The sequence below is a fragment of the Bombina bombina genome, chromosome 6 (assembly GCF_027579735.1).
Source record: "Bombina bombina isolate aBomBom1 chromosome 6, aBomBom1.pri, whole genome shotgun sequence".
Lineage (NCBI taxonomy): Eukaryota > Metazoa > Chordata > Amphibia > Anura > Bombinatoridae > Bombina > Bombina bombina.
In genome coordinates, this window is record NC_069504.1 from 1,005,719,939 (window position 1) to 1,005,743,848 (window position 23,910).

At 36.9% G+C, this 23,910-nt stretch overlaps 1 protein-coding gene across 3 annotated transcripts in view; it reads right to left on the bottom strand.

Moving 5' to 3' along the window:
- The window catches only part of FAXDC2 (fatty acid hydroxylase domain containing 2), a 176,667-nt gene that overhangs the window by 109,041 nt on the left and 43,716 nt on the right, over positions 1-23,910 (bottom strand). For 2 of the 3 annotated variants that reach the window (XM_053718706.1, XM_053718708.1), the window contains 2 exons: positions 14,643-14,696; positions 10,374-10,418 (listed from right to left, as the gene is read on the bottom strand). In XM_053718706.1, the coding sequence (XP_053574681.1) occupies positions 10,374-10,418 (45 nt within the window). In that variant the 5' untranslated portion in view covers positions 14,643-14,696. The remainder of the gene's footprint in view (positions 1-10,373; positions 10,419-14,642; positions 14,697-23,910) is intronic. The other variant, XM_053718707.1, reaches the window with a different exon arrangement.

Genomic DNA, 23,910 nt, shown 5'->3' on the forward strand with positions numbered 1-23,910 from the left:
CAGGCGCGCAAATGGTACTATGTCCATTGCCGCTACCATTAAGCCGATTACTTCCATGCACTGAGCTACTGACGGGTGTGGAATGGAATGAAGGACACAGCAAGTATTTAGAAGTTTTGATAACCTGGCCTCTGTCAGGTAAATTTTCATCTCTACAGAATCTATAAGAGTCCCTAGAAAGGGAACTCTTGTAAGTGGTAATAGAGAACTCTTTTCCACGTTCACCTTCCACCCATGCAACCTCAGAAATGCCAGAACTATCTCTGTATGAGACTTGGCAGTTTGAAAACTTGACGCTTGTATCAGAATGTCGTCTAGGTACGGAGTCACCGCTATGCCTCGCGGTCTTAGTACCGCCAGAAGTGAGCCCAGAACTTTTGTAAAGATTCTTGGAGCCGTAGCTAATCCGAAGGGAAGAGCTACAAACTGGTAATGCCTGTCTAGGAAAGCAAATCGTAGGTACCGATAATGATCCTTGTGAATCGGTATGTGAAGGTAGGCATCCTTTAAATCCACTGTGGTCATGTACTGACCCTCTTGGATCATGGGAAGGATGGTTCGAATAGTTTCCATTTTGAATGATGGAACTCTTAGAAATTTGTTTAGGATTTTTAAGTCCAAGATTGGTCTGAAGGTTCCCTCTTTCTTGGGAACCACAAATAGATTTGAATAGAATCCCTGCCCGTGTTCCGTCCGCGGAACTGGGTGGATCACCCCCATTAGTAAAAGGTCTTGTACACAGCGTAGAAACGCCTCTTTCTTTATTTGGTTTGCTGATAACCTTGAAAGATGAAATCTCCCTCGTGGAGGAGAAGTTTTGAAGTCCAGGAGATATCCCTGAGATATGATCTCCAACGCCCAGGGATCCTGGACATCTCTTGCCCAAGCCTGGGCGAAGAGAGAAAGTCTGCCCCCCACTAGATCCGTTTCCGGATAGGGGGCCCTCTCTTCATGCTGTCTTGGGGGCAGCAGCAGGTTTCTTGGCCTGCTTGCCCTTGTTCCAGGACTGGTAAACTTTCCAGCCCTGCCTGTAACGAGCAACAGCTCCTTCCTGTTTTGGAGTGGAGGAAGTTGATGCTGCTCCAGCCTTGAAGTTACGAAAGGCACGAAAATTAGACTGTTTGGCGTTTGATTTGGCCCTGTCCTGAGGTAGAGCATGGCCCTTACCTCCCGTAATGTCAGCTATAATTTATTTCAAGCCGGGCCTGAATAAGGTCTGCCCTTTGAAAGGAATATTAAGCAATTTAGATTTAGAAGTCACGTCAGCTGACCAGGATTTAAGCCATAGCGCTCTGCGCGCTTGGATGGCGAATCCGGAGTTCTTAGCCGTAAGTTTGGTTAAATGTACGACGGCATCAGAAACAAATGCGTTAGCTAGCTTAAGTGCTTTAAGCTTGTTCATAATTTCATCCAATGGAGCTGTGCGAATGGCCTCTTCCAGAGACTCAAACCAGAATGCCGCCGCAGCAGTGACAGGCGCAATGCATGCAAGGGGCTGTAAGATAAAACCTTGTTGAACAAACATTTTCTTAAGGTAACCCTCTAATTTCTTATCCATTGGATCTGAAAAGGCACAACTATCCTCCACCGGGATAGTGGTACGCTTAGCTAAAGTAGAAACTGCTCCCTCCACCTTAGGGACCGTCTGCCATAAGTCTCGTGTGGTGGCGTCTATAGGAAACATTTTCCTAAATATGGGAGGAGGGGAAAAGGGCACACCAGGTCTATCCCACTCCTTGCTAATAATCTCTGTAAGCCTTTTAGGTATAGGAAACACGTCAGTACACACCGGTACCGCATAGTATCTATCCAACCTACATAATTTTTCTGGAATTGGAACCGTGTTACAATCATTCAGAGCCGCTAATACCTCCCCTAGCAATATGCGGAGGTTCTCAAGCTTAAATTTAAAATTAGAAATCACTGAATCCAGTCTCCCTGGATCAGATCCGTCACCCACAGAATGAAGCTCTCCGTCTTCACGTTCTGCAAACTGTGACGCAGTATCTGACATGGCTCTCACCTCATCCGCGCGCTCTGTCCTTAACCCAGAGCTATCGCGCTTGCCTCTTAATTCTGGCAATTTAGATAATACTTCTGTCATAACAGTAGCCATGTCTTGCAAAGTGATTTGTAAGGGCCTCCCTGATGTACTTGGCGCCACAAAATCACGCACCTCCTGAGCGGGAGGCGAAGGTACTGACACGTGAGGAGAGTTAGTCGGCATAACTTCCCCCTCGTTGTCTGGTGATAATTTCTTTACATGTAAAGATTGACTTTTATTTAAAGTAGCATCAATGCAATTAGTACATAAATTTCTATTGGGCTCCACATTGGCCTTTAAACATAGTGAACAAAGAGATTCATCTGTGTCAGACATGTTTAAACAGACTAGCAATGAGACTAGCAAGCTTGGAAATACTTTTCTAAATAAATTTACAAGCAATATAAAAAACGCTACTGTGCCTTTAAGAAGCACAAAAAGCTGTCACAGTTGAAATAACAATGATCCAAAATAGTTATAGCAACCAATTTTTCACAGTAAATGTATTAAGTTAGCAAAGGATTGCACCCACCAGCAAATGGATGATTAACCCCTTAATACCCAAAAACAGATGAACAATTTAATAATTAACGTTTTTCTCACAGTCAAAACACACTGTCACAGGTCTGCTGTGACTGATTACCTCCCTAAAAATGAATTTTGAAGACCCCTGAGCTCTCTAGAGACGATCTGGATCATGGAGGATGAAGTAGACAGATTGTGACTGAATTTTTACTGCGCAAAAAAGCGCTAAAATAGGCCCCTCCCACTCATATTACAACAGTGGGGAAGCTCAGAAAACTGTTTCTATGCAGAAAACAAAGATGGCCATGTGGTAAAAATCATGCCCCAATAAGTTTTATCACCAAGTACCTCACAAAAAACGATTAACATGCCAGTAAACGTTTTAAACATACATTTGAAAAGTTATGAATTGTTATTAATAAGCCTGCTACCAGTCGCTTTTACTGCAGTTAAGGCTCATACATTATTTCAGTATTAACAGTATTTTCAGAGTCAATTCCATTCCTTAGAAAAATACATTCAGTGTACACACACTCATCAGCCTAATACCAGTCGCTATCACTGCATTTAAGGCTGAACTTACTTTACAATGGTATCAGCAGTATTTTCTCAGTCAATTCCATTCCTCAGAAAAATAATTACTGCACATACCTCATTTGCAGGGGGGCCCTGCTACTCTGAAGTTACCTCACTCCTCAGATGAGAACAGCCAGTGGATCTTAGTTACGTCTGCTAAGATCATAGAAAACGCAGGCAGATTCTTCTTCTAATGCTGCCTGAGAATAAACAGCACACTCCGGTGCCATTTAAAATAACAAACTTTTGATTGTAGAAATAAACTAAGTTAAAAAACACCACAGACCTCTCACAGCGACCTATCTTGTTAGGCTGCAAGAGAATGACTGAATATGACATGTGAGGGGAGGAGCTATGTAGCAAGCTCTGCTGGGTGATCCTCTTGCAGCTTCCTGTTAGGAAGAGATATATTCCATAAGTAATGGATGACCCATGGACTGACTACACTTAACAAGAGAAATAGATCTGATGGCATCTTATCTAAACAAGAAACTTCCCAGGTACTTGTCCAGGTCCAGGGATCCTCAGACGGAAGCAGTGGATGCGTTGACACTTCCTTGGTGTTATCAACCTGCTTATATTTTCCTGCCTCTAGTTCTTCTTCCAAGAGTGATCTCCAAAATCATCATGGAGCGATAGTTTGTGCTGCTGGTGGCTCCAGCATGGCCTCACAGGTTTTGGTATGCATATCTTGTTCGGATGTCCAGTTGCCAACCTTGGCCACTTCCATTAAGGCCATACCTTCTATCGCAAGGTCCGTTTTTCCATCAGGATCTCAAATCATTAAATTTGAAGGTATGGAAATTGAACGCTTAGTGCTTAGTCATAGAGGTTTCTCTGACTCAGTGATTAATACTATGTTACAGGCTCGTAAATCTGTTTCTAGAAAGATTTATTATCGAGTTTGGAAGACTTACATTTCATGGTGTTTTTCTCATAAATTTTCTTGGCATTCTTTTACAATTCCTAGAATTTTACAGTTTCTTCAGGATGGTTTGGATAAAGATTTGTCTGCAAGTTCCTTGAAAGGACAAATCTCTGCTTTTTCTGTTTATTCCACAGAAAAATTGCTAAACTTCCTGATATTCACTGTTTTGTACAGGCTTCGGTTCGTCTCAAGCCTGTCATTAAATCAATCTCTCCTCCTTGGAGTCTTAATTTGGTTTTAAAGGCTTTACAGGCTCCTCCATTTGAGCCTATGCATTCTTTAGGCATTTAACTACTTTCTTGGAAAGTGTTGTTCCTTTTGACCATCTCTTCTACTAGAAGAGTTTCTGAATTATCTGCTCTCTCTTGTGAATCTCTTTTTCTGATTTTTCATCAGGATAAGGCAGTTTTGCGGACTTCATTTAAATTCTTACCTAAGGTTGTGAATTCTAACAACATTAATAGAGAAATTGTTGTCCCTTCTTTGTGTCCTAATCCTAAGAATTCATTGGAGAGATCTTTACATTCTTTGGATGTGATGAGAGCTCTGAAATATTATGTTGAAGCTACAAAAGTTTTAAGGAAGACTTCCAGTCTATTTGTTAGCTTTTCTGGTTCCAGGAAAGGTCAGAAGGCTTCTGCCGTTTCTTTGGCATCGTGGTTAAAGCTTTTGATTCATCAAACCCCACCTCAGAGAATTACAGCTCATTCTACTAGATCAGTTTCCACTTCTTGGGCTTTTAAGAATAAAGCTTCAGTTGATTAGATTTGAAAAGCAGCAACTTCGTCTTCTTTGCATACATTTACTAAATTCTATCATTTTGATGTATTTGCTTCTTCGGAAGCAGTTTTTGGTAGAAAAGTTCTTCAGGCAGCTGTTTCAGTTTGATTCTTCTGCTTCTGATTTAAGTTTTTTCTTTTCAATTATGAGACTAAATTTATGTTTTGGGTTGTGGATTAATTTTTTTCAGAGGAAAATGGCTGTTTTTATTTTTATCCCTCCCTCTCTAGTGACTCTTGCGTGGAGTTCCACATCTTGGGTATTGCTATCCCATACGTCCCTAGCTCATGGACTCTTGCCAATTACATGAAAGAAAACATAATTTATGTAAGAACTTACCTGATACATTCATTTCTTTCATTTTGGCAAGAGTCCATGAGGCCCACCCTGTTTATGGTGGTTATGATTTTTTTGTATAAAGCACAATTATTTCCAAATTCCTTTGTTGATGCTTTTTACTCTTTTCTTATCACCCCACTACTTGGCTATTCATTAAACTGAATTGTGGGTGTGGTGAGGGGTGTATTTATAGGCATTTTGAGGTTTGTGAAACTTTGCCCCTCCTGGTAGGATTGTATATCCCATACGTCACTAGCTCATGGACTCTTGCCAATATGAAAGAAATTAATTTATCAGGTAAGTTCTTACATAAATTATGTTTTTTCCACTATAATGATCCTTTAAACACATAGTAAAAGTTACACTCCTGGAACACTACCCTTTCTGCTCCAGATAATGATAAAGCCATCTGTATACTCATCTGGAGTGGCACAGGAGCAAAACTCTGTGTATTTAAAAGGATAGTAAACACCTTGTAATTACAAGACGTTTCTGTTGTGTTTCTATAGAATAATGCATCAGTCAAGTCTAAACATCTTTAAAACCAATTAACATATTTTTTTACTGCAATTGTTTTTAATAGCCAAACTCCACCCACCATTTGCTTTATTTAGAGAGGCCAATCCGGGCTTTAGTCTGCAGACAACAAGGCTAGTCACAGCAAAATGTTAATTTAAAGTGCATTGTTTTGCAGTTGTTATCAGATAATCCAATTGAAGGGATATGAAACCAAACATTTTTCTTTAATGATTTAGGTAGAACATACAATTTTAAACAACTTTCCAGTTTACTTCTACTATCAAATTTTGTTAATTCTCTTGGTATCATTTGCTGAAAGAGCAGCAATGCACTACTAGTTTTAATGTGCCCACCAATCAGCAGCTAGAACCTAGGTTCTTTGCTGCTCCTGAGCTTTCCTAGATAAAGCTTTCAGCAAATGATAACAAGAGAAGGAAGCAAATTCAATTATAGAAGTAAATTGGTAATATGTTTAAAATTGTATGCTCTGTCTAAATCGTGAATGTCTAATTATGACTTTACTGTCCCTTTAAAGAAGGGTGTATATAGCTGGGTTAGTCTTGAGAAGTCTGCAAGGTGCATTTCAAGTTCTGAGAATTAGAAAATCCACAATTTCTTTCATGTAAGTGGCAAGAGTCCATGAGCTAGTGACGTATGGGATATACATTCCTAACAGGAGGGGGCAAAGTTTTCCAAACCTCAAAATGCCTATAAATACACCTCCTACCTCACTCATACCTTAGTTTTACAAACTTTGCCTCCTTGTGGAGGTGGTGAAGCAAGATGTGCTTGATTTTCTTCTGTGATATGCGCTTCTAAGCATATTGAAGCCCAGTTCCTCTCTAAGTACAGTGTTTGTCTGAGGGATGTGAAGGGAGTATTGCCTGATGACACCATGTTTTCACCTATGGGAAATCTATTCTAAGGCTCTCTGTAAATCGGTCACAGAGATTCATCTGCTGCCTCCTTTTACAGATCGACATTATACTCCTACCATTACCTCTGCTGATATGTTTCAGTACTGGTTTGGCTGTCTGCTATATGTGGATGGGTGTCTTCTGGTAAGTATATATCATTTTTTAAAGACACTCTCAGCTATGTTTCGCACTTTATCTTTTAAAGTTTTAAATGTATATTTTATATATTTGCCATGAGTCAGGTTTCAGTATGAAAATTATGTTTATGGGAGTATTTAGACTTACCTGGGGTTCCCAGTTAGTTGTAACTTGGAGTCTGCTTCTTTCAAAATTTTTGTGGGCTTAGGCTCGCGATGACGCAGAATGTTACTTTTTATTGTGAAATTTTTGGCGCGAGTTGTGTCATTTCTTGTGACTTTCTTGTCAATTCACTTGTTAAAGCTTTTGTGCCAAAAAGTTTTTTTCTGCATTTGCGCCATTCTTGGCGCCAACATTTGTTATATTAAGTCTCTCCTTCTCTTGCTCTCTGCTCTCATTTGTTTCTTAGAGGGCTAAGTTGCTTTCTTTTGATTATTACTTTATTTTTATCATAAGCATTTTTACCCATTCCTGAAACTGCTACTTTGATGAAATTGGATATTTTGTTTAAATATTATTTTTTCTTTTTTGCTACATTTTGCAAGATGTCTCAGACTGATCCTGCCTCTGATGTTACTGTAGGAACTAAGCTGCCTGAACACAATTCTACCAAAGCTAAGTGTGTATGTTGTAAATTAGCTGAACTTACTTCTTCAGCTCAAATATGTGGCACTTTATTAAATTATTACATGCTGATAATGTTTCTATAAGTACAAATACTTCTACTGTTAAACCTTCACAGTCTAATGTACATGATATTCCTGTATATATAAAAGATTATATTGCTGCAGCCATAGAGGAGGCTATGACTGCGATTCTGCCTTCAAATAAACATAAAAAGGTCTCTCCTAAACTCTCATAAATCTGATGAAGCTTGTATTGATCGACAGCATACTGAAGTATCTTCTGCTGATGAGGATTTCTCTGGCTCAGATGATTCTACTTCAGAGACTGAAATTGATAAATCAACTTTTCTTTTTAAGATTGAATATATTCATTCTTTATTAAAGAAAGTATTGTTTACTTTGGGTGTTAAGGAATCTAGTCCTCCTGATAACAAGAAAAGCAAACATTTGAATTCTGTTTTAAAAACTTCTGATGTTACTCCTGAAGTTTTTCCTATTCCAGATGCTATTTCTCATATGTTTACTAAGGAATGGTCTAAACTTGGTACTTCTTTTAACCCTTTTTCTAGGTTTAAAAAGCGTTATCCTTTACATGTGGCTAATTTAGCGTTTCAGGAAAAAGTCCCTAAGGTTGATGGGGCTATTTCTACTCTGGCCGAATGTACTACTATTCCTATGGAAGATAGTACTTTCTTTAAGGATACTTTAGATAGGAAGATTGAATCCTATCTTAGAAAAGCATATTTACATACTGGCTATATTCTTAGGCCTGCCATTTCTATGGCTGATGTTGCTGCTGCTTCAACTTTTTGGTTGGACAGTTTAGTTTAACAGTTAATAGATCCTGAATTATCTAGCATTGTTCTTTTACTTCAACATGCTAATCATTTCATTTGTGATGCTATATTTGATGTCATTGAGATTGATATTAAATCTATGTCTTTAGCTATTCTTACTAGAAGAGCTTTATGGCTTAAATCTTAGAATGCTGATGTGTCTAAATCTAGATTACTATCTTTATCATTTCAGGGTAGTAATTTATTTGGTTCTTAATTGGATTCTATTATTTCCACTATCACCGGGGGAAAGGGAGTTTTTCTGCCCCAAGATAAGAAATCTAAGGGTAAATTTAAAGCTCCCAATCCTTTTTCGTTCCTTTCATCAGAATAGAGAACAAAAGACCTCTCCTTCCCCTAAGGCCTCTGGCTCTAATTGGAGGCTATCTCCGAATTGGAATAAATCCAAGCTTTATAAAAAAACAAATCCAACTCCTAAGACTGCATGTAGGTGCGGCCCTCAAACCAGTTCTACTGGTGGGGGCAGATTGAAATTATTTCAACACATTTGGACAGTTTCTGTTCAAAATCAGTGGATTCAGAATATTGTTTCTCAAAGGTATCGAATAGGTTTCAGAATAAGAGCTCCCATGGGAAGAGTCTTTCTTTCTCATGTTCCAGCAAACCCTGTGAAGGGTCAGGCTTTTCGGAAATGCATTTTAGACCTAGAGCTTTCAGAGGTGATTGTTCCAGTTCCTCTGCAGGAACGGGGTTTGGGGTTTAATTCAAATCTATTCATTGTCCCAAAGAAAGAAGATTTGTTTAGACCAATTCTGGATCTGACATTTTTTAATCGTTTTGTAAGAGTCCCAATTTTAAGATGGTGACTATAAGGACTATTCTGCCTTTTGTTCAGCAAGGTCATTTCATGTCCACAATAGACTTACAGGACGCTTATCGTCACATTCCGATTCATCCAGACCACTACCGTTTTCTGAGATTCTCTTTTCTAGACAAGCATTACCAATTTCTCGCTCTTCCATTCGGCCTAGCGACAGCTCCGAGAATCTTTTCAAAGGTTCTCGGTGCCCTTCTATCTGTAATCAGAGAGCAGGGCATCTTGGTTGAAACTTTGGATTTACAAAGCTTATTTGGAGGCGGGACAGTCTCCGCCTCAGCAAATTATAGCTCATTCTACTAGATCAGTTGCCACTTCTTGGGTTTTTAAGAATGAAGCTTCAGTTGATCAAATTTGCAAAGCAGCAACTTTCTCTTCTTTGCATACTTTTACTAAATTTTACCATTTTGATGTGTTTGCTTCCTCTGAAGCAACCTTTGGTAGAAAAGTTCTTCAAGCAGTTGTCTCATTTTGATTCTAATGCCTTTGATATGAGTTTTTTTTTTACAAAAAAACTTAATTATTTTGGATTTAATTTCTCAGTGGATTTAGCTGTATTTTATCCCTCCCTCTCTAGTGACTCGTGGTTTTCCACATTTTGGGTATTATATCCCATACGTCACTAGCTCATGGACTCTTGCCACTTACATGAAAGAAAACATAATTTATGTAAGAACTTACCTGATAAATGCGTTTATTTCATAGTGGCAAGAGTCCATGAGGCCCACCCTATTTTTGTGGTTAGGATTTTTTGTATAAAGCACTTTATTTTTTCCAGTTCCTCTTTTTGTATGCTTTTTACTCCTTCTTTTACACTTCACTTCTTGGCTAAACTAAGGTATGAGTGAGGTAGGAGGTGTATTTATAGGCATTTTGAGGTTTGGGAAACTTTGCCCCCTCCTGGTAGGAATGTATATCCCATACATCACTAGCTCATGGACTCTTGCCATTAAGAAAGAAATTAATTTATCAGGTAAGTTCTTACATAAATTGTTTTTCAAAGCTACATGGAAAAAAGGCAACAAAACTAATGAAAGTAAACAAAAGAATTTGTTTAATTATGCATATTATATATATATATATATATATATATATATATATATATATATATATATATATATATATATATATATATATAAAACTCAAATGTTTACCGTCCCTTTGACTTTTTGGAGGGGTTAATCGGATAGTAAAAGATGGATATTTGTTTAAAATGTTTTTAATAAAATACAGTTATTGATTTTTAACCTACATTTTCCCTTTAAAGGTAAACAAATTAAATGGCCAATTTAGGAATTTCCAGTTACCTGATTGCGACGATCCGCTTGATTACAGATTTCTTCTTTACCCATCTAAATTACAAAGAACAAGTATAAACTGGTTAAATCGCAATAACAAAAAAGTTTTGCACTATTAAAATGTCATGTTTTCTATATGGCAATGAGATTTTTGCTAACTGTAAAGTCCAAATAACTGCACAAATCTTTGTGATGGCAAAGTGATAGCACTGATGATATGTTGGTGTTCTTAGTTTAATTGTTCAAATGTTTCCCAGTAGCTACTCAGTTATGTTTAAACATACACAGTAGAACATAACCAGCAAACATCTTATCTAATTTTAACCTTATATCTTATGTTTGATTTTATATATATATATATATATATATATATATATATATATATATACCTGGGTACCTAACCTACATCTATGCATACTAGCCTTCAACCAATTATACATACAAAGGTAGTCACAGCCATTTATAAATCTAGACATGGAAGTGGTCTACACTCTCAAACCGGAATGCCTGTGTGAAAATCCATTATTCTTTGAAATAATAAGACTGCAAGTTTGGTACCCTCAATTCTTCCCCTCATTTTATGTTGATAAATTATATCTGCTTATTCTGGGCTTTATTGCTTTCCATATATGCCCATTTACATTTTTTTTCTTAACTTGATATATAAGATTTTGCTAATAGAACGGGTAATGTCTAAAAGATGTGCAATATATTCTGAGAAGTACATTCACTTTCACAACGTTAATTTTTCCAAACGACAAAATCTTTTTTGATAAAAAGTCTGTTATAATGTCTCTAAACAATAAATACATATTTCTGGTATAAATGTAGCTAAATATAACCCTGAACATTTTCATTTTGTTACTTTCTTTAAAGGCATTTTTCCATGCTAGTTTCAATTTCCTCTTTAGATACCAATACATTTTTAATATCAGAGATTTTTTTAATAATGAGGAAAACTTACTAGAGATCTAAATAATTTCAGCAAACCTGTTAGATTGATGTTAATAAATGTAAACAAAATATTTTCCTTTCCAGTTGGAATAACAAGAGTTTGTGAATATGGTCTTATGTGAGAAGCTTGGACTTAATAGGAACAATGATGGAGAAAGAGGACACCCTTGTCTTGTACAATTTGTAATACACAATGCTTTACTATTACCCTTGTTGATAGATAATAATATAATGACCGTATTCTTGCAATCAATTTTGGTATAAAACCAAACTTATCCAAAGTAACTTCTAAAAACTAATAATTAATGTATATGTAAATTATAATCAATGTTATAGGAGATATTACGTACTAAAGACATGTGTAAAATGTTTATAAATATAACTAAAGAATTTGTAAAAAATAATTCAACAGATAATCACTTTGTTTAATAAGGTTACTTTTTATAACATCATTAATAATAGTTAATTCTACTAGTGCGAGAGAAAGCAAATCAAAAAACTTTAACATAAATTGTTAATATATTCTAGAAAGAACATGATGTACAATAATGAACATAATATATCCTCTATTATATATTTAGTTGAAATATTTCTCTATTAGTAGCAATAAAATTAGGTTACATCATAGCAAAAATATACAGGTAACAATCAGTCAGTTTTCTTTTATCTAGTATTGGACCTCGGTTTTATCAAAGCCACTTTAACTGAGGTCAAAGGGATCCTAATCTGAGTTATTGAAAACTGTAGGTTAGCTATTGTAGCAATGTCATTCACCCAAGTCCAGCCTCCCTGATGAGGTCTTTATGTGTGGGGGAGTCCCCTCCTCTCCCTTGCGTGGTTGTTTAAATACACAGCCTCTCACCTCTAGTTGTTCAGAGACCTTATCTTATCCCTTACATATACATCTGAGTGCTACATTGTAATCCTATTCTTTCACCTTGTATAATAATAACTAGTATTTATATAGCGCATTTCTCCCAGTGGGTCTCAAAGCGATTTTTCATCACTCGTTCTCGGAATTAACCAAATCAGCAGCTGAATAGTAATAGTTGTTATTTTTACCCAATTTAATGGTACTCATTTTATCGACCTCAGAAAGGATGAAGGGCTGAGTCGGCCCTGCCGGGATTTGAACCTGTGACCTTGGATGTTTTAAACAGGCTTTTATGTAGTCAGGGCATTTACCAACTGAGCTACCTCACCGTCCTTTTCCCACTTTTCTATAAGTGTTGCTTGGTTAGTAATTTTAGCCTCTTGCAGGGTCATATATAGTGTAGAGATCAACTTCTTCTGTCTGGTTGGGGTAGTGCAGATACGTTCTAGTGTTGTGAGTGTTTGTGGTGGCCAGGGAGAGCAATATTTATGTATGGCAGAGGAAATCTGAAGGTATAGGAACCATTGTAATTTCAATGGGTGAATTATTTCTTATATTTGGGAATATGTCTGAATATGATCTCCTTCCAGAAAGTCAGCCACTCTGTAGAGTCCCTTGTTAAGCCATTTCCCCAAATGTTTATGTGATTCTGGGTGCAAAAGAAATTTAACTGGTTTGATTCTAGAATGTGTGCGAATGAGGTTCAGGGGTCCGGTAAAAGAATTCCACACCTTGATTGTGTCAGCTGTGGCAAGTGTTTTGTAGTTATTTGTGTCATATGTATGTTGTGAATCCCACAATATGTCGGCAGGTGATTCATAACTCCCCAGGTCTGCCTCCAGTCTGGTCCATAAGATGTCTGGAATGTTCTTGCCTAGCAAAGAGGCTTGTGCTAGTCTAGCTGCATAGTAATAGTCTGTCAAATTCAGCAAGCCCACACCTCCTAATTGTCTATATCGGGATAATATGTGTGAGGCTATTCTCGCTCTTCTATCTCCTCTAAAGTAACTGTTAAGGGAAGATTGCAGTTTATGTAAGTCTGATCTAGATACCGCAATCGGCAGTGCCCTAAAGAGATATAAAATCCTTGGATATATTAATATTAATATTAATATTATATTAATTTTAATCGCAGAAAGCCCACCGTACCAGGAGAATTTGTAGGTTTTCCATTTTCTCAGATCTCTATTATTAGCATTATATAGTGGGACGTAATTTTAGGTCATATAAATTGTGGTATGTGTTTGAAATTTTGATACCTAAGTAGGTGATTGATATCTTAGCCCAAACAAATTTGAAGTTAGCCTCAATCAGTTTTTTGTGTGTGTATTGGGAGAGTTAGAGGAAATGCTTCACATTTGTCTAAATTGATCTTATAACCTGATATTAGGGAGAAGTCGTGTAAGGTCTGATGTAGATTGGGTAGTGAGATCAAGGGTCTGGTCAAAGTAAGTAGGACATCATCCGTGAAGAGTGATAACTTATATTCCAAGTCTTTCACTTTTACCCCTGAAATGTCTGCGTTGATTCTTATACATGCAGCTAGTGGTTCCATACATAGGGCAAACAATACTGGCGATAGGGGTCAACCCTGGTGAGTGCTATTTAAAATATTTATGTTTTTAGATTGGAATCCTGCTGCCCTAATGGCCTATATTATATATTTAAAGGGACAGTCTAGTCAAAATTAAACTTTCATGATTCAGATAGGGCATGCAATTTTAAACAACTTTCTGATTTACTTTTATCATCAAATTTGCTTTGTTCTCTTGGTATTCTTTGTTGAAAGCTAACCCTAGTTAAGCCCATATGATATTTTCTAAGATGTTGAAATGCCTCTCATCTCAGTACATTATGACAGTTTTTAACATTTAGACACTGCTAGCTCATGTGTGCCATATAGTTAACATTGTGCTCATTCTCATGGAGTTACCTAGGAGTCAGTACTGACTGGCTAAAATGCAAGTCTGTCAAAGGAACTGAAATAAGGGGGTAGTCTGCAGAGGTTTAGATTCAAGGTAATCACAGAGGAAAAACATATATTAATATAACAGTGTTAGTTATGATAAACTGGGGAATGGGTAATAAAGGGAATGAATATCTATCTTTTTAAACAATAACAGTTCTGGAGTAAATTGTTCCTTTAATGTAGGAATTCAAGAATCTTGTTATATTAGGGATTATACGATAGGGACCTTATGTATTTTCTTTTACAAAATTAATAGAAATCCCATACACTGAATTCTGCACTATGCATTCATTAGTTTGGAGATGATGATGATCTCCAAAATGTTAAGGCCAATTCAAGTAGTCATAGATGTAGGCTATCTAATTATTTTAATTTGTATAACAAGAGAAAACTAAATCAACTTGAAAAACAAAGGAAAAAATACACTACTACACAAATGACTATATATGATGTCACAAAATGCAAGGTGAGGTGCATGTACCTTACTTCCAATTCCCTGTTGGGGGGGGGGTGTTAGCAGGCAGGAAGAAACACACTAAAAAGGAAATAAAAATTAGACAATTAATAAAAACATGTAGTCATGTGTTATACTTGACTTAGGCATTGAGTGAGATAGCAAGTCTGTTGTCACTCTTCAACTATAATTAATTATTTCAGTATGTGTTCTAATGATACTATTAAAAAAACTAAAAGAAAATGTTTTGATATACAGTGGGGCAAAAAAGTATTTAGTCAGCCACCAATTGTGCAAGTTCTCCCACTTAAGAAGATGAGAGAGGCCTGTATTTTTCATCATAGGTATACCTCAACTATGAGAGACAAAATGTGGAAACAAATCCAGACAGACAATCACATTGTCTGATTTGGAAATAATTTATTTGCATATTATGGTGGAAAATAAGTATTTGGTCACCTACAAACAAGCAAGATTTCTGGCTCTCACAGACCTGTATCTTCTTCTTTAAGAGGCTCCTCTGTCCTCCACTCATTACCTGTATTAATGGCACCTATTTGAACTTGTTATCAGTATAAAAGACACCTGTCCACAACCTCAAACAGTCACACTCCAAACTCCACTATGGTGAAGACCAAAGAGCTGTTAAAGGACACCAGAAACAAAATTGTAGACCTGCACAAGGCTGGGAAGACTGAATCTGCAATAGGCATGCTTGGTGTGAAGAAATCAACTGTGGGAGCAATAATTAGAAAATGGAAGACATACAAGACCACTGATAATCTCCCTTGATCTGGGGCTCCACGCAAGATCTCAACCTGTGGGGTCAAAATGATCACAAGGACGGTGAGCAAACATCCCATTGGGGGTCAGTGAATGACCTGCAGAGAGCTGGGACTAACATAACAAAGGCTACCATCAGTAACACACTACGCCACCAGGGACTCAGATCCTGCAGTGCCAGACGTGTCCCCCTGCTTAAGCCAGTACATGCCCGGCCCATCTGAAGTATGCTAGAGAGCATTTGGATGATCCAGTAGTGGATTGGGAGAATGTCATATGGTCAGATGAAACCAAAGTAGAACTGTTTGGTAGAAACACAACTCGTCATGTTTGGAGGAGAGAGAATGCTGAGTTGCAACCAAAGAACACTATACCTACTGTGAAGCATGGGGGTGGAAACATCATGCTTTGGGGCTGTTTCTCTGCAAAAGGAACAGGATGACTAATCCGTGTACATGAAAGAATAAATGGGGCCATGTATCGTGAGATTTTGAGTGCAAACCTCCTTCCATCAGCAAGGGCACTGAAGATGAAACGTGGCTGGGTCTTTCAGCATGACAATGATCCCAAACACACCGCCCAGGCAACAAAGGAGTGGCTTCGTAAGAAGCATTTCAAGGTCCTGGAGTGGCCTAGCCAGTCTCCAGATCTCAAACCCATAGAAAACCTTTGGAGGGAGTTGAAAGTCCGTGTTGCCCAGTGACAGCCCCAAAACATCACTGCTCTAGAGGAGATCTGCATGCAGGAATGGGCCAACATACAAGCAACAGTGTGTGACAACCTTGTGAAGACTTACAGAAAACGTTTGACCTCTGTCATTGCCAACAAAGGATATATAACAAAGTATTGAGATGAACTTTTGATATTGACCAAATACTTATTTTCCACCATAATTTGCAAATAAATTCTTTCCAAATCAGACAATGTGATTGTCTGGATTTGTTTCCACATTTTGTTTCTCATAGTTGAGGTATACCTATGATGAAAATTACAGGCCTCTCTCATCTTCTGAAGTGGGTGAACTTGCACAATTGGTGGCTGACTAAATACTTTTTTGCCCCACTGTATGCTCTGACACTACTATTTAAGAAAAGGAAAAAAAAACAGAAGAAGAAAAGAAAGAAAACTATTTTTCAGTATGTGCTCTAATGCTACTATTGAAGAAGAGATAACAAATATTTACTGCCTGAAGTGTATTTTAAACCTGTGAATTTCAGCAGATGATACTCTGCTTTGAGCTATCCAGATACATAAGTCCATTATAGCAGTTTCATAGTTCATAATGACTGCATACAGACAGACACAGGTTAAATATGTTTACAAGCAAACGCTTTGTGTAAATGATTTTTACTACACAATTGTGTGAGGGACCCTGGTGTAAAATACAATCTTTTTTGTAGCAACTACCCCCACAGGCATAAATTGTTCTTCTGCAACTTATAGAGAAAACACAGACATATATAGCTTTTTAATATTGTCACATTAGAGGAAAAAAAACATATGATGAGGGAAGTGATGTTACTAAATTTCTGTATGTAACTTTATCACATACGCAGCTTATCAGGCTCATTTGTGACATACGTGGGTAAAGAACACCGTCGTCATAAAATATTTTCCATGTGATATTTCACAATGACCCTTTATTTGGCACGTCTTTGTTGCACTTTTTCACAGTGTTATACACTGGCACTTTCTCTGTGGTGCATTTTATATTAGCACTTTTTAACTCCAGTCCTCAAATGTCACTAACCAGCCTGTTTATAAGTATTTCCTTAATGTAGTATAGGTGAGTCAGTCACAGTAAGTGAGCAGATGACCAGAAAGGCAGGGAATTAGAATCTGGCCTGTTAGGGGTGCTTAAATGGACATTGAACACTAGATTTGTCTTTGCATAAATGTTTTGTAGATGATCCATTTATAAAGCCCATCTTTGTATGTTTTTGTAAAAATGTATAGTTTTGCTTATTTTTAAAAAACATCCTATCGAAGCCCCAAATTTTAGATGTATACTGATGTATACAGACTTTAGATTGCTTCTGTTTGTATAATGGGTCTAATCTAAGCCCCTTTCAGTGTATGTCCCAGTCTAATCTCATTAACAGTGCTAAATTGGGAGCTCATAAGTAAGTTTTTAAAAGGTTTTATATCAGTATCTGTGCATATTCTTCTTTATAGTAGTGTCTATTACATGCATTTATATGAAAATTGGTGTATACTGTCCCTTTAAGGGTATAAATGACTGATTTATTTGATACATTGAATGCTCAGGGCACAAAAATAATATAAGGGCACATCACTGAGTATCCCTTGCCATTGCTTCAGGTACACCTAGGTAGACATGTACAACAGTTTGAGTAACAAGGTTTTATTCCATGCACTGGTCATACCTATGCTCAAAAAAAACCTCTCGATCCAACCTCCTCATTCAACTACCGCCCTATTTCCCTACTCCCTCTTGCCTCAAAGCTTCTTGAAAGGCTAGTATTTGCATGCCTATACCATTTCCTTACATTAAACTCCCTCCTTGACTCACTATAAACTGGATTTCGCCCCCATCACTCCACAGAGACAGCAATCATTAAGGTTACCAATAACCTACTTACAGCAAAATCCAAAGACCACTTCTCTGCTTATCCTCCTTGATCTGTCTGTAGCCTTTGATACTGTTGACCACCCTCTTTTGCTCCAAACCCTCCAATCCTTCGGCATCTTTGACACAGCCCTCTGCATGTGCCAGGCTCATCTTTCTTACACGTCGCTCTTCATCTGCTGCAACTCTCTGCCAATCCCTTCACTGGCTTCCTCTTGCCTCCAGGATTAAACACAAAATTCTGACTCTGACATATAAGGCCCTCAACTGCACCGCTCCCCCCTATATCTCAGACCTTGTCTCGAGATACTCTCGCTCCCGTCCCCTTCACTCTGCCCACGACCTCCTACTCTCCTACTCTCTTGTTACCTCCTCACACTCCCGCTTACAGGACTTCTCCAGACTGGCTCCCATCTTGTGGAACTCTCTGCCTCACTCCACAAGATTCTTCCCTAGTTTTGAAAGCTTCAAGCGCTCCCTAAAGACTCTACTGTTCAGGGATGCATGCAACCTAAACTAACCTTTCCTAATACCAGTTCTTCTCCTCCATTGCTATCCCCTTGAACCCCCATAGCATGTAAGCTTTAGAGCCCAACAGTTTGCAGATCACCTTCATAAGAGCTGATTACAACAGTGTGACTCTCGGCAGGGCCCTCATTTGATGCCTATAAATGTTACCTTGTATACCACCAATGTTTATAGCGCTGCAGAATCTGTTGGCGCTCTACAAATAACTGATGGTAATAATAATAATAATAATAATGCATGACATGAGCTGTAAATCTCCTTGTTTTACATTTGATACTGCTATTATATGGAAAATAGGCTTGTCAAATATCTAGTATTTAACTAGTCAGTCTAGAATTTCAACTACCTGTCCAATAAAAATAAATAAATGGGCCTGTGCATTCAGCTATTTTTTGTACCAGATTTATTTGAGAAAAAAATGCAACACAAATATCTTTGCAGATGCAGATATATGTATGTTGCACTTTTTCTTAAATATAATCCAGCACTGAAAAAGTCAGAATTCTGCAGACCACAGAGATTTTCAGTCTTCGTTTCATTCATGAATGACGCCCGAAATAATGTATATGCCAACTGAAGTCTGATGAGGGTTTCAGAGATATGGTTGTAATGAGATCTCATTTGGGGATATATAACTGACGAGGGCTACAGTTATTGAGGTCTGCTTTGATGCCATAAATGTGCATATTCCTGAGATGAGTTTTCATGGGGTCTTTTAATGGGATATGATCACACCTTTGGCTTTGCCTGGAGCTCCCAATGATTAACCAGTAATTTTATGCAGGATAGCAGGAAATCTTAATTAAAATCAATTCTGGTAAGGTGATTTGTATTAACAAATGAGCTATATATAAAAAAAAAGCTTCTCAGTATGAATTTGTTTGTGTTTAATGTGTAGCTATTGTGGTGCTGACTACTTCCAGGGAATATCCTGCAGCCTCCAAGAACATCCACCTCGCAAATAGCCTTAAAAGAAAAAGCCAACATATTTTATTGAAATTGAAGCTCCTTTCATTGTAATTCAAGAGCTTTTTCTTTATTTACTTTTTTGTTGAAAAAAAAACAAAAAACGGTCACCTAGATTATGAGTTTTGAGCGCTATAGGGAAAGTAAAGAAAGCAACAAAAAGTTGTGTTATTTAACCTGTATAGCGCTGCCATTACAAGTTAAAAAAAATCCCGGCTTGTGCGGGCGATATGGCTGCGTTGAGCTCCATACCGCACCAAAAACAAGCATTGTATTGACGTGCTTGTGTACGCTTTCCCCATTTGCCGACACAGAAGGCAAAAAATAAAGTCTAGTAAAATACAACAAGGGGGTGAATAGTCTAACAACCTAAAAGATAAGATGCTGCACCTAGAAAAAAACACTAAACTCCTCAAATAATAGTGTATATGGTAAAGCTAAAGAAAGTCAAAAGGTGGCGCTATAAAGTAGAAACTGTTATGTGGTTTACTAATATAACTCAGATAGCTTAGAATATAGTATTAACCTTTTAAAGCCGTTATGCCGTTCTATTCCGTCATAATTAGACTGGGCTTTAAAGCCGTTATGACGGAATAGAACGTCATAGCTAATGGCTGTCCTGAAGCCTTCTGTGCTGTCAGGACTTGATCGCGGTCTTGGGGGCATTCCTAGGGTTGTAGGGACACCCCCCAGATGCAATCCAATAATTGAAATCTCGCGATCGTGTGGTTTCAATTTGTCTACATCGGAACAGTTGTTCCGATGTAGGCACTTTAACCCTGACACGAAAGGGTTAAATATAATTTATTAACTGATACAAATCACAATACAAAAAATATAAATAATCTATTGTTCAATTTAAGACTCTATCGACACCGGTGTCAGGAAAAAACAATTAAAAATATTAAAAATGTTGTAAAAATATTGAAAATCTAATACTTTTAAAAAATACTATATTAAAAAGACTTTTATTCTAGACAATTTAGCGATTATTTCAACCTGTATGAGTATGTCAATAATGGCACTTATATACACAACTATTTCAATGTTATACACTGCCTGTTATATTGATATTTCTCAATGATATATAAGAATTAGAGCATTAGTGGGTTAATCCCAGATTTGTTATCCAAAGCGACTGCAGTGTAGATATACATATACTAGTACGCTGATTCGTTAATCAGAAGTGTGGCCAGAAATTAAAATTTTAAAAAGTTTTTTAGTCTCTAGTCTGTTCTCAGACTGTTTTTAAACTTGTATGCTTACTGGCTCAATTGGTTCAATGTCATAGTACCTTAGTATCCAAATGTAACGATTCCCCTGTTAGGCTGTATTTTTGGAGACAATGTTGTCTGTTATACTGCTCACCTTTAATTGTCAGGTGCGGGTAGTGGATACTCACAAAACTCTGCTTGAAAGATTTTCAGTAGTAGATGTAAGTCCCACACCGGCTAACCCTTCTGGACCTGTTAATCCTGGGGTTCCATTCTGCTTACTGTAATTGTCAGGTGCGTGTAGTGGATACTCACAAAACTCTGCTTGAAAGATTTTCAGTAGTAGATGTAAGTCCCACAACGGCTAACCCTTCTGGACCTGTTAATCCTGGGGTTCCGTTCTGCTTACTGTAATTGTCAGGTGCGGGTAGTGGACACTCACAAAACTCTGCTTGAAGGATTTTCAGTAGTAGATGTAAGTCCCACAACGCCTAACCCTTCTGGACCTGTTAATCCTGGGGTTCCGTTCTGCTTACTGTTATTGAGGATGTTCATATACCATTGATATTTGTAGTTGTAGCTCAAGCGTTTGTTTATCCCGGTTTGTTACGCTTTGCAGGGAGCTGGAGGTGTGTGCACACATTCACGTTCAATCAAGTCAGGTGATCTACGCGTTTCGGTGGGATGCCTTTGTCAAGATACCTGACAGGATAGGATTGTTCTCATTTATACACTCCACAGGTTAACCCTTACTTGCATTTAGTAAATTTCCGTTCCTTTATACTGATGTTCATCTGGTTCGTTATCTTAGTCCTTGTATTTGTAATAAATTCATCCAATTCATATTTTAGTGTGAAATTCAAAAAGAATACAAAAAAATAAATACATAGATAAAGTAATCCTAAATTGTTTTATTTCATTTTAGCTGTGTATATTTCATTCTATGCTAATATTCATATTTGTTATAAGGATTTCATGTTTATTTCTTTAGCTGGAACAGTTTTGGTAGAAAAATAAATTTTGGAATGATGTATGCTATCTTAATTCATTAATTTGTAAAAACTCGCTTTGGGAATAAAAAATAATTTTTTTAAAATACTAGAATAGATCTTTTTTTTAGTTATAAAGGGATCTATAAGATCTGGTTTAAGTCAAGTTCTTAATTCAAACCATAGGGTTGTAGTGTTTTATAATTATAAATAAATTCAGCTTCTGCCTTTAAGAGTCTTTTTTTCTATATTACCACCTCTAGAGTCATTATGAATTTTCTTAACACCCCAACATTTTAATGCTTTTATGTCTTTATAATGGTGTTCCCTGAAGTGTTTATAAAGTACTGTATTATCTGTGCCATTTTCTATACAAAGGAGATGTTCTCTAATTCTAGTTTTTAATAATCTACTAGTTTGGCCAAAATACTGCAAATTACATTTGCATTGTATTAGATAAAAAACATTTTTATCTCAACACCTAATAATACTATTAATATCATGACTTTTGCCTGTGTTTGTTGATGTCACTTGTGTTTTAGTACTACAGCTGTATGACTTGCAGTTAATGCAAGGGAAAAAAAAACCTTTAGTTTTCTACCATTTAGATCTTGTTCAAACTTTGTTTCTATTTTTAAACTCACTAGGTGCCAATATGCTTTTTAGGTTTCTGGCTTTTTTGAAAATTATTTCAGGTTTTCTATTAATTTTTTGACCTAATACTGGATCTTCCTTTAAAAGATGCCAGTGTTTAGAAATAATCTGTCTGATGTATGAATGCTGTGTACTGAAATTTGTTATAAAGGGAACATTGATCACATCACTATCTTTGTACCCTCTTTTATTTTTATTCTTATATTTATTTCCTGTCAGTAATTCTTTTCTATCCAATTTGCTTACTGCTTCTCTGGAGTCTTGTATCATTTCCTCATTGTAACCTTTTTCTGCAAACTTGTTTGATAGTTTCTTGGATTGTATGTCATAATCTTCAACCTTTGAACAATTTCTTTTAACCCTTAGGAACTGGCTTTTTGGAATATTACTTTTCCATCTTTTGTAGTGACAGCTTTGATTATGGATGTAGTTATTAGAATCTACTTTTTTGAAATGTGTTCGTGTGGAAATCACATTATTGTCTATCAATACTTCTATATCAAGGAAAATAAAAAGTCTAACACCTGCGATCGCGGAAACAAAAGCTCCATAACGCAGCCCCATTGATGTCTATGGGGAAAAAGTAAATAAAGTTAATACCCTAACATAAACCCCGAGCCTAAACATCCCTAATCTGCCACTCCCGATATCGCCGCAACCTAAATAAAATTATTAATCCCTAATGTGCCGCTCCCGATATCGCCCCCACTATACTCAACTTATTAACCCCATATCCCGCCGCATCCCAACATCACCACAACTAAATAAACCTATTAACCCCTAAACCGCTAGCCCCCCACATTGCAACAACCGAAATTAAACTATTAACCCCTAACCCTAATGTAATCCTAACCCTAACGTAACCCTAACTTAACCCTAACACCCCCTAACTTTAACATAATGAAATTAGATCTAAATTAAATTTACAATTATTAACTAAATAATTCTTATTTAAAACTAAATACTTACCTGTGAAACAAAACCTAAGGTAGCTACAATATAACTAATAGTTACATTGTAGCTATCTTAGGTTTTATTTTTATTTCACAGGTAAGTTTGTATTTTTTTATTTTTTTTAAATAAATTTTTATTTGAGGTAAAATTATAGCATACAAATAAAGAATTACAACACTTTACATTGGCATTATACAATTGCTTGCAACAAAGTACATTTAATAGGTTACTCGTTAGAATTACATATGTAAAAAAAACAACGTCTGCTATCTATATGTCATGTTGTTAGTGATATTTATAGTTGCTGTAATAAAAGAGGAGAGATGAACCTCAAATTTTAGTTGGTATCATACTGAGCATAAATAATATCAAGCTAAAGCCCAGAATGAACAGTAAATAAACAGCAATATATGGCTTATAATATATAGAGATTAAAATATTAGGTGAGAGAAGATCTAAGCCTCTTGATTCTGGGCTTTTAGGGTGATGGTTATGAATATTACAGTTGCGGTATAAGAAAGGTAAACCGTGCAATTCGTACTCCATAACTAGGAGGTACATTATATGTGGGGGGGGGAGGTGGTTATTTGGATGTGATAGGTCGATAAGGTGATTTA